This window comes from Chanodichthys erythropterus, chromosome 1 (assembly GCF_024489055.1).
Source record: "Chanodichthys erythropterus isolate Z2021 chromosome 1, ASM2448905v1, whole genome shotgun sequence".
NCBI lineage: Eukaryota > Metazoa > Chordata > Actinopteri > Cypriniformes > Xenocyprididae > Chanodichthys > Chanodichthys erythropterus.
Genome location: NC_090221.1, coordinates 30843172 through 30855108, shown reverse-complemented (window position 1 = coordinate 30855108; position 11937 = coordinate 30843172). Strand labels below are relative to the sequence as shown.

Genomic DNA, 11937 nt, shown 5'->3' with positions numbered 1-11937 from the left:
CCCGCGCATCACGCACCGTCAAGTTGACTGTCGCCATGCAGGATCACAGGCGTAAAGTTGCTTTCGTGTGAATATCTCTCGCGCTGCAGGTGAAAAGGACAGTTTAAGCTCCGAGACTCAGAACTGTGGGTGCCTCGGATGCGCTTCAAACTGCTGCATGAATGCTTGCTCATTAGCCCGGGATTTCACTATCACTGCGAGGGACGACGATGCGTTCGGTCCGGCAGCGTTCACAGTGCGCTCGGTGATGGATGCCTTCTCCATTCCGCCTTTTGGGAATTAAGGAGGGTCAATGGAGAGCTGTGCGCTTTTGTGCGCCTTTTAAAAATCTTCTTTGGGGCTGTGCATGCCTGTTTTGAGATTTGCACATTAATGCTGGGGCTTTCGGCATTATTGCTGTAAAAATGCTGAACAACATTCTCTTGCTGAGCATTTTAACAGTCACCAGTTTCCCTTCAAAGACAGACAGCCGCAAAACTTCCAAAGACATTTGCAAGAACCGGTGCTCCTGCGAGGAAAAGGAGAACGCATTGAATATCAATTGTGAAAACAAGGGTTTTACCACGGTCATTCAGTTCCAGCCTCCGCAAAACAAAATCAGCCAGCTCTTTCTGAATGGAAACTTTCTCACCAAGATAAGCCCGAACGAATTCTTCAATTATGGTAATGTAACATCTCTTCATTTGGGTAATAATGGCTTGCAGGAGATCAAAACAGGGGCATTCAATGGGTTAAAAAACTTGAAGCGTCTTCATCTCAATAATAATAACTTGGAGATCATAAGAGAGGACACTTTTTCTGGTTTGGAGAGTTTGGAGTATTTGCAAGCTGATTATAATTACATTAGTGCCATAGAGGCAGGGGCTTTCAACAAACTGAATAAACTCAAAGTCCTGATACTCAACGACAACCTTTTGCTCTCTCTACCTAACAACATATTCCGCTTTGTCATGTTGACGCATTTGGATTTAAGGGGAAACCGACTGAAGATGCTGCCGTTTGCTGGTGTTCTAGAGCATATAGGTGGAATAATGGAGATTCAGCTGGAAGAGAACCCGTGGAATTGCACTTGTGATTTGATACCCCTGAAAGCCTGGCTGGATACAATTTCGGTCTTTGTGGGGGATATCGTGTGCGAGACACCGTTCAGACTGCACGGCAAAGACGTCACGCAGCTGATCAAGCAAGACCTTTGCCCCAGGCGCAATCCTGGAGACGCAAGTCATCGTGCGATGCAACCGCCATCTGATTCACAATATCAGGGTCCGTCTCCAACCCTGCGGCCTCGGGTCACCCCGACAAGAGCCCCCAAGGCCTCCCGCCCCCCCAAAATGAGATACCGCCCCACTCCTCGTGTCACGTCCAGAGATAAACATGTATTCGGGCCTATCATGGTCTACCAGACGCGCTCACCTGTCCCGATGACGTGCCCGAGCATTTGCGTGTGCACGTCGCAAAATTCCGACAGTGGATTAAACATCAATTGCCAGGAGCGCAAGCTTCAGAACATCTCTGAACTTCAACCCAAACCATCGTATCCAAAGAAACTGCATTTAACAGGTAACTATTTGCAGACCATATACAGAACGGATCTGACAGAATACAGCTCCCTTGAGCTCCTGCACTTAGGGAATAACAGAATAGCAATCATTCAGGACGGAGCCTTCGAGAATCTCACAAGTTTACGGAGGCTCTATCTGAATGGCAACTACATTGAAAGCCTGTCCCAGTCTTTATTCTCTGGGCTGCAGAGCTTGCAATATCTCTACCTGGAATACAACATCATTAAAGAGATTTTACCCCACACCTTCAACTCGCTGCACAATCTGCAGCTATTGTTCCTTAATAATAACCTGCTGAGATCCCTTCCTGACAATGTGTTTGGAGGTACCATGCTGACAAGGCTTAATCTAAGAAACAATCATTTTTCCCATCTCCCAGTGCGCGGCGTGCTGGACCAGCTCTCTGCCTTCATTCAGATCGACCTCCAGGAGAATCCGTGGGACTGCACCTGCGACATCGTGGAGCTTAAGAACTGGATGGAGCTGTCCAGCACCAGCGTAGTGGTGAATGAGATCACATGTGACTCACCATCCAAGCATGCAGGCCGGCTCTTGCGCTCCCTCCGAAACGATGCCATCTGCCCAGAGACTGATGAGGTTCCTGTGACTAAACCCCCGACAGTTGAGAGCTCGAGCACCGAGGTGACCCCTTCTTCTGCCGTAACCCCCACGGACAGAATGCCCGAGATGCCTCCAGAGGTGCCCTTGTCCGTTCTCATCTTGGGCCTCCTCGTTGTGTTCATTCTGTCCGTGTGCTTCGGGGCAGGATTGTTCGTGTTTGTCCTCAAACGTCGCAAGGGAGTGGAGAACGTTCCCTCAGGCACCAATAACCATTTGGACTTGAACTCCTTCCAAGTACAGTATGGCTCGTACAATGCAGATGCCAATGCGGATAAAACCGACAACCATGTGTACAACTACATCCCTCCGCCGGTGGGTCAGATGTGTCAGAACCCCATCTACATGCAGAAAGAGAGCGAGCAGGTGGCCTATTATCGGAACCTGAAGGAGCTGAGCTTCAGCACTCTTGATCCCAAGAAGGAGGCGCTTGATCGAAGCCCAGCTTTCACCATAAGCACAGTGGAGTTCATTGATAAGCAACCGTGCGCCAACCGTGAACCGGAACTGCTTTATCAGAACATTGTGGAGAGAGCAAAAGATCTGCCCCAATCTGGGCCACTCAGCTATAACTTTTGCACTTTACCCAAAAAATCCTTCATCCCACCCTACGAAACCGCCCGGCGACACAACCAGGATCGATTAAACAAAACTGTTCTCTACGGGACCCCCAGAAAATATGCTGCACAGTCCAAAAACGAGCATCCTTTGCTATCCAACAAGCTTAAAACTGAGCCGGACTACCTCGAAGTTTTGGAGAAACAAACTGCGATGAGTCAGTTGTAAGACTGAGTCCCTGTAAAACTGTATCATCTGTGTATTCAACCACAAGAGACATAATAATAACACCACCACAGACCTAAGCCTTCCATCTTCTTTTAGAGGCTGTATACATACCCGCAATTTAAAGATGATATATTATTTTCTCTAAGGTTTAAATTATTTCTTCTACTTGAAACGTAAAGACTGTAGCAGTTGTCGCAAGAATATGTATAGCTTACAGCTCCATGCTTTTTTGTAATATGAAATATATTTTCTCTCAGACGACAGGGTTGTTGAAATGACATTCCTGTAGAACATGTTGGATGGTGAGTGCAACACAAATTCCTGGTTCCAGAAGTGCCTTTGCACTTGAAGAATTTTATCTCCGCTTTCTGCTAATCGAATTTTTATAAGTGCTGTATTTTAAGACTCTTTATGTAAAATAGAATTATTTGTCCATTGCATTAAACGGAAAAAAAAGTCAAATGGTACTCTAGTGTTGGGAGAATATTGTTTTCCATGTTTTACGGTTCTAAAATCAGGTGATTTCAGCTTAAATTGAAATTATGTTTCCTATGCATTCTGTGATGGATGTGGATTGTGCAGTATTCTGCAGTATGCCTGATCTTTTTTAGCGGCAGTGTGTGTGTGTGTGTGTGTGTGTGTGGGCTCAGCATATATAGTACTTGTATTTGCCTAGTTTCTATGTCATGAAGCACTGTCAAATGGTGCAGAAAATTATGGGATAATTTCTATTTGCCTGAATTTTTTGTTTACATATCGTGGCACATCGACTTGCTTGCTGTAGCACCTGATCTATTATTCCTTATGCGTTCACTCCTTCATTTCTAAATTTAAATCAGATCGTCTTAGACTGTGGACATAACGGTTGCTGTCCAAGGTGCTAAAATGAGTTTGCGTCGGCTGGTAGAGATATATTGATGAATTTCTAAATATGCCTTATTGTAGATGAGATAAATACTTGAAAAATGATGCAGCAGTTTCCTTCGCCATAAATCAGATGAGTGTTATTGTTTCCTATCAGCACAGAAATAGGGTTTATGCATTTTTGGATTTATTTTTAATTTGTTTATTTGCTTGTTTACTCATGTAAAGATGGCTCCATATCATTGCTGTACTCATAAACTCTGGTGTACATCCGTACATGCATTCCATTCATAATTCATTACCTTTTAAAAATGTTTGCAACCTATTTGAGCAGTTTGATTTCTAATGTTTTTGCCCTATAGAAAAAAACAAAAAAAAAAAAAAAAAAAAAGAAAGAAGGAGTGCACTGGCTACAGTGCTTGATGTGAGAGAATGTTTTTTATCCACTTTCAAATGGAGTGATTTCCTTTGCGTGGTACAATGAGCCTCTGTGTGGCTGTTTCCTGGTGTGGCTGAGAATGGGCAAGCCGCACATGCCTTGCACATCAATGAGAGGCTTGACCAGCAGAACACTTGCTGCTCTAGATGGAGACGTCATGCTTTGATTTGAAATAAATTGTGAGCTCTAATCGGTTTACGCAGAATGAGAGGGAGCAAGGCTGTTTCATTGATGCTGATGTATTGAGTTCATTATATATACAGCTGGTTCCAGTATAGCTTATGCGCCTCTTTTTTTTTTTTTTTTTAATTGCGTGCATGCAGTTTTGCTTATGCATTCGAAATTCATAAGTCTGGGAAGTGTGCAATCGGTCTTTTGCATGCAATTTGAGCCGTGAGAGTAAATTACAGATATATATATATTTCCAGAGCATTATGATAACTTCCTTATTGCTGTCTGGAGGCTGGGATAAAGGAATACTGACTGATTGAAGAGAAAGTTTTGAAGCCCAAGATCCCCGGCAGTGCTGCAGTACTTTGATGCCACTGGCAGTGAATTATGTCGAGCAGTTTGAAGGTAGTTGGCTCCAGATTCAAATCGATGGGAATGATGCTAGGTGCTGGCTGCTGGGGGCTTGTCCTCAAGCCGTTCTTACTCACTTCAGCTATGCTCTCAGGCAGCTTCCAAATTCTCCTAAACGAATCTCCTCTTCCCTCATCGCAACTTTGGTTTATGGATGGATGATTTTCAGAAAAGTATTTTTTGCAGGTTCCGGACTGTAATAATATATTCATGATGGAGCTTTGATTCAGAGTCAGTCAGTATCCAGATCTCTTGAGTAACTGCTCGGCCTGAAGGCACATTCATTTTCTTGAAAGGCTGTGACGTCTGAACTGGAATATTGCAGCAAATTGCCAGTAGATATGCTTTATGATTGACTTGCTCTCATTATTAGGTGCATTATGTAATATGGAAGGGCAACCATTTTCATTCTTTAAAAATGTAATATGTAATAAATATTTTTATGTTAAATATTAGAAATACCTACAAATATATATATATATATATATATATATATATATATATATATATATATATATATATATATATATATATATATATATATATCAAGCGTATTTAATGTCTACACTGTAAAAATAAATATTTTCATGATTTATCACAACATTTTTTCTTTTGTCAAATCAACTTAGATAATTCATATTTTGAGTTTCTGTTGATTAAACCAATCACTTTCATTGTATTACCTCATTTTTTTTTTTTTTTTCAATGAACTCAATTTTTTTAAGGCAACCAGGTAACTTACTTTTTAAGTTAAACCAACATTTCTTTTTACAATGTAAATTACCTAAAAAATCACGTGCTTGAGAGGCCATATGCTTTTATTCTCATTGTTATGCGTAATTAAATGACCTGATATTAAGAGGTATCTCGTGTACAACTTGTAGAAGGTAAATGAAGCATGCATAAGATAACAATAAGAATGTAGATGGACCCATCAGTGTTTCAGCTTCTTGGATCCATAATTAAAATCATGTGCTTTAGTACATTCGGCGAGGAAAACGGTGTGAGAATAGCCATCAAGGGGCCACTCAAGCACACTTGTAGACGTCTTGAGAGCTGCAATCAAACAAAGTGATAGAGGAGCATGCAATGATATTAGAGAGGAGGGGACGCCGTAAATTGTTAGAGTAAAAAGCTAGAGTTATGATGCTTTTTCGGAACATAGCTTGTGCTCTCTGTCTGAGAAAAATGGGTGCAATCGTTTCACTGCATTGCAGATTTTTTATACAAATTAATTATTAATTATTATCTGAGGTTTGGATCAATTCAGATTTATATCTTTTATATTCTATATGTTGTTGGTTAAGAGTTTGCATAAATGAAAGATGCTGTTTACATAAATGAAATAACTGTCTTTGGTAACTACCGTACAAACACTTTACAATAGTCCCATTAGTAAGTTAATGCATTCATTAACATTAACTAACCATGAGCAATATATCTGTATCAGTATTTGTTCATCTTTGTTAACATTTTTTTTTTTTTTTTTTTTATAAAAATACCACTGTTAATTGTTATTCCATGTTAGCTCAAGGCAGGTCCATTAAATAATTCTAAAAAATACAACTTTTGATTTTAATAATCAATTCATGTGCAGTTAAATTTAACTTAGATAGATAGATAGATAGATAGATAGATAGATAGATAGATAGATAGATAGATAGATAGATAGATAGATAGATAGATAGATAGATAGATAGATAGATAGATAGATAGATAGATAGATAGATAGATAGATAGATAGATAGATAGATAGATAGATAGATAGATAGATAGATAGATGCAGGACACTAGTTCATTTATGTAAGTGAAGATAGCAAAATAAAGTAAACTTTGACATATTATACCCCAAAAGTTCTTCATACAGTGATAAAAATCTGGAACCAAAAATTATTTAGACACTTTGGACTGTCCATGTTTTGCTTAAGATTTTTCATAATTAAGATTTTTTTTTTTTTTTTTTTTTGACACAGTTTAACTCTAAGATCTTGTCATATTTTATTGCCTTTTTTAACTATAGTGAATAAACTGTATTAATGAATGAAATGTTCAAGGTGTCTGAATAAATTTTGGTTTGACTGTAGATAGAGTGATACTGAAATATGGTAACACTTTTCAATAAAGTTTTATTTGTTAACATTAGTTAACTACATTAGTTAACATGAACTAACAAACAATACTTTGACATCATTTATTAATATTAGTTAATGTTAATATCTGCATTTACTAATGCATTTTAAGATCAAAAGTTGTATCTTTTAACATTAATAATACATTGTGAACTAACATAAACGTTTACATTTTTATTAACTAACACTAATATTGGGTTAATAAATGCTGCAAAAAAATGTGTATATATATATATATATATATATATATATATATATATATATATATATATATATATATATATATATATATATATATATATATATATATATATATATATTGTTCATTATTAGTTCCTGTCAGTTAATGCATAACAAATTATAAATTGTCATAAATTCTGTAGCTTATTGTAAAGCATTACCATTATTTCTTTATAATTTATTATTTTTTTTTACTATTATTATTATTTTTTTTTTTCCAGCTTCTCTGAACATACATTGCCCAAAGAGATTTAATTTATTTTAGATAATTATAATGTAAGGCTCACTTAGACTTTTATTTTAAACACACATTATTCCTAATTCCTAATGGGCAACTGTAACTCCTAATAGTTCTTTCTTAAATAAAAATTATTCTTTATGATCTCATCTTTCTTATGATAACTTTATTTATAGTACATTTTCTTTTGGCACATATAAATATTCCATTTGCTCCTAGGCTCCTCTTACAGAACGTCGCTGATTCTCTCTCCTAAAAGAAACATATTCAAAACAATCCATGTTTAAAAAAAAATAAAAAAATAAATAACACTATACAAGTAATTAGATTTTTGTTTATGCAGGGCCTTTCGCAAGCTTAAGGTTGTTATTCAAATTAAATGCATGAAGGCAACACTTAGAACAAAATATTCCTATTGTAAAATGCACTAGTGCGCATCTCATGGGAATCCAGAGAATGTCTGTCAGATGCTGACAAGGCAAACAGAAATATCCAAAGGCTGGAAATGACATTAACACCAAGCCCAGCACCCGTACAACAAACAAGCTTTCAGTGTAATGTAAATCTTGTGTCGCGAATAGCAGGAGTGTGTGTGTGTGTGTGTGTGTGTATGATCATCTGGAGTCAGATTTAGGGGCGAGATCTTTGTGTGTAGTTTTTCTTCTGCAGTGTCTTTTTGATGAATAATGTATTTGTTTCATGCCCGAGTAATCAGTTAGGCATTAATGATGAGCCGTGTTGGAAACTGACAGGATGTTTCGCACAACTGTCACAGAACAAACTGCCTCGTAGCGCCTGACGACTGCCAAGGCTTTTCTCTGGGAACAAGTGCAGTGTCCCCATATATTTGCGAGTGTACGCAGCGCCATCTGCAAAAATGCATAGCCATAATTCTCTTGAATGAAATGGATATAAATTTTCACCTCCTCGCAGAGCTGTTATAAAACACACTGAATCATTACAACCTTGTATCTTTTTGGTAAGGAAAAAAAAAAAAAAACTGTGCTGCTACAGAACAAATTTGTGTTACAGAATCCATGATATACAACCTGACGCAAGAGTTGATAAACCTACACAAACACATCTCTTTTCACACTGTCTATAGGGCAACAGTGCAATAATAGACAGCCATCCTTTGAAATGTTATCTCCCCTAAGATCTGACCTTGAATCTATGAGCTTTAAAGCACATGAGCAACGAGACTTTTTCAGGAAAAAGAAACAATGAGGGGAGAAAGTGAGTGATGAATGGAACGACGCGAAATTGAAGCGGTTGGCTTGCAGTTACACTAAAAGTCAAGTTCACAGAGAGGGCAGGCAGTAATGGAGATGAGAAAATGATGTGAATGTACCTCAGACATAAGAAAAGACCTCAATGTCCAGAAATAAAGATGGTCAATGCAATGGCTTTTGCCTTTACCTGTTATTGAAGTGCTCCACTTAAATTATAACCATAAACTTTGATCACGGCAATCATTATTTTCTACTTATGATTTGAAGAACCATCATCGACCCAAATAAATGAAATGCATTTACTAGTCTGAGTAAAAGGGCATAGCAAGCGGCGTTTGGAATGAAATCAGGCCCTTTTCTTGGGGTTATGATCTAAACATATGAACTGAAGCACAATGGTGCATTCATTGGTGCTGTCTGCATTTTTTTTCTTTTCTGGAAGGAGTTGAACCACTGTGAAGAAAGAGCACAGCATGGAAAATACCTTATTTTAACTCTATGGAATGTAATATGCACTAAGATATGAAAGAAACCCAATTTTTTTTTGAGTAAAGAACTAGGTCCCTTCATGCATAACTGGCTTAATGGTGTATTAAAGTGATTTCAACTCAACATTAAACACGTTCATTGATTTCCTCAGGGGTAATAGTCATTATTTGTAGCCATTTTGACAGAATGATCTAGCTGCTTCGTGAAAACAAAAAAAAAGGAAATCATTACAAGAAGAAGAGTACAAGTCTGAAACAACAGGTGATGATTTTACAAAGATCAAAGCTGTTGCATTGAATCTGGTATATCACCTCTGTTGTCATAAAACCGACATCCATCAGCACTGGCAAAGCACAATTGTACATGCTTTATACATTTTGGGTTTAGCACTCTAATGCTGTCAGAGGAAAATATGAGTACTCTGTGTCAGCTAAATGTTGACACAGATCTATGCTGAATAAAAGAAAAGCGATGCTGACGTTTTTTTTTTCTTTTTCTTTTTCTTTCTTTTTTTTTTTTAAGTTTTGAATGCGTGGAAAATCTAGTTGCCTGCAGGAAGCTTGAAAAATCCCCATTTCTGGCAGTGAATAAGTCATCTGAAGTACAGCTGCTTTTGTAAAAAAAGAGGCAAGTGCATTTCACAGCCCAAATTGAAACAGTTGTGGCTCTTGCAAAGGATTTTGTTTTGTATACCTTGACTTTGAGGGAAAATGTCATTAAAAAAAAAAAAAAAAAAATCTGTGATTTGCTGAAAGTAGCCAATGTTGACGGGTTGATAGCTGCCTGTGGTGGAAAATGCATTAAGACTTTGGTCAATGTGCTTTATAACATCAGTTCGGCTACAACATTTTGGCTAACATATATAGGGGGCTGAAAAGGTTCTTGTATGTTACGGAATACAAAAAATTCAGTCTAAATGCAATAGGCTCACAGTTATGGAAAAGAAAAAAAAGAAAAGAAAGAGAATTAATACAATCTTTCAAAAGTCACTGAAAAATCAGGATATGTCTAAATGAAAAAAAAAAAAGTTTGTGTAATTATTCTCATATCTAAATTTATTAAATTGGTTAGAAATTCAGCTCTATAAAAATTATTCTAAAAACTCCTTATTCAGTAAACAAGAACAAGTGGAAAATCATGGAAAGGTCACAGCATTCATTCAAATTTTTTAACTAATGAATTTACTGAGCAATCTATTGAGAATCTACTGAGTAAAACAGTTTTAGTTGTTCAGTCCACAGGAAATGCTATTCTGAAACAATTTTACATTTATAGGCTGATGGGACTTTTAGAATTCATTGTATCAAATGTGGCTAAAAAATGTCTAGATTTCAACATTGATGATAATAATAAGAACCATTATTAATAACTGAGCACCAACAATAATTGAGCAACAAATAAGTGAGCTAAAAAATCATAATGAAAAACACAGGTCAATTATGACTTCATGGGCTTCATAGGCTTTAAGGACAAAGCCACTCTTAGGAAAAAAAAAAAATTAGAAGAAATTTCTTAAATGTTTGCAGAAGAGTATTGTGAGAAAAAGATTGAGTGAGCGAGTTTATTACCTGCATTCAGATTTAGCATTTTCCTTCAGGTCAGTCATATGTATTATCTTGTCCTTTTAACAGTTAAGGGGTTTTCCCATGACTGAAAGCACTAGTCAAAGCATTTGTCAGTTGTGTCTTGTTCTGTGTTCACAACAGTGCAGTCTTTTCAATGTAAAAGTCTTCGCTACAGACTGACACCCTCATAAAGACATAAAGATGCACTTGAATGTAACTTCTGTTGCTGTTCACGGTCAGGGACTATTTTTTCCAGCGGAAGGAAAGCTTTTAGTGAAAGTTCACTTCATGAAAGTCACATTGATACATATTTTTGGTTTTAATATTTGTATTGTGTGGTAACCGTTTTATAAAAGCAATAAGGTATGAGAGGCTGTGCTGTATCATGAATAAGTCACGGCTGAAGGGGTTGCAGGCATGACGCGAATCGGAGTGTCTGCAACCCCTACAGCCGTGACTTATTCACGATATATACCAGCCTCTCATACCTTATTGCTTATCATATATATATATATATATATATATATATATATATATATATATATATATATATATATATATATATATATATATATATAAAAAATATTAGGGCTGTCAAAATAACGTGTTAATTTCGATTAATTAATCTGAGAATCTGATTAATCTGAATCCTAATCTTTGAACCTGGAGCTATTCTAGCCACCATTCGACTGTAAAATGAAGGAGGGAGATGACTGCTGCGCTGACGGACAAAACGAGCAGAGCTCCTCCATCATGTGCGTGAGCTCTCTTCTTCTTCAAAGTAAGCACCGTCTTTGCACTCTCTCTACCTCACACATAATAATCTAAATCAACTGACACAATGCTAAAAGTTCGTAAGACCGAATCCATGTTTCACCAGACGCATTCGGACAATGTTTTTCCTGAATAACCGCTGGGTGTGAATAGAGCTCAAAAGAACGTCACCTCATCTTCTCTGACAGGCGCCCTGCACGTGCAGCTGACATAAACCACAAAGAAAAGAAAATCCTATCCAGTGGTGAAATGTTTTCTGTGTTGACAAATCTTTTGCAATATCCTAATAACAGTCGCGATTCGCACACAACGCGTCAACATCCGCTAATGTCCGATTCGCAACCTAATGACTCATTTGAACCGATTCATTTTAATGAATCATGACAACAACTGATCTGTCCACACGGTATATAATGAAT

General features: G+C 37.4%; 1 protein-coding gene across 1 annotated transcript; it reads left to right on the top strand.

Moving 5' to 3' along the window:
• The first annotated feature begins 358 nt into the window (after positions 1–358).
• On the top strand, positions 359–2966 carry slitrk2 (SLIT and NTRK-like family, member 2). The gene has a single exon (XM_067382908.1). It carries the CDS (start codon positions 405–407, stop codon positions 2964–2966), a length of 2562 nt encoding a protein of 853 aa, XP_067239009.1. The 5' UTR covers positions 359–404.
• The last annotated feature ends 8971 nt before the right edge of the window (positions 2967–11937 follow it).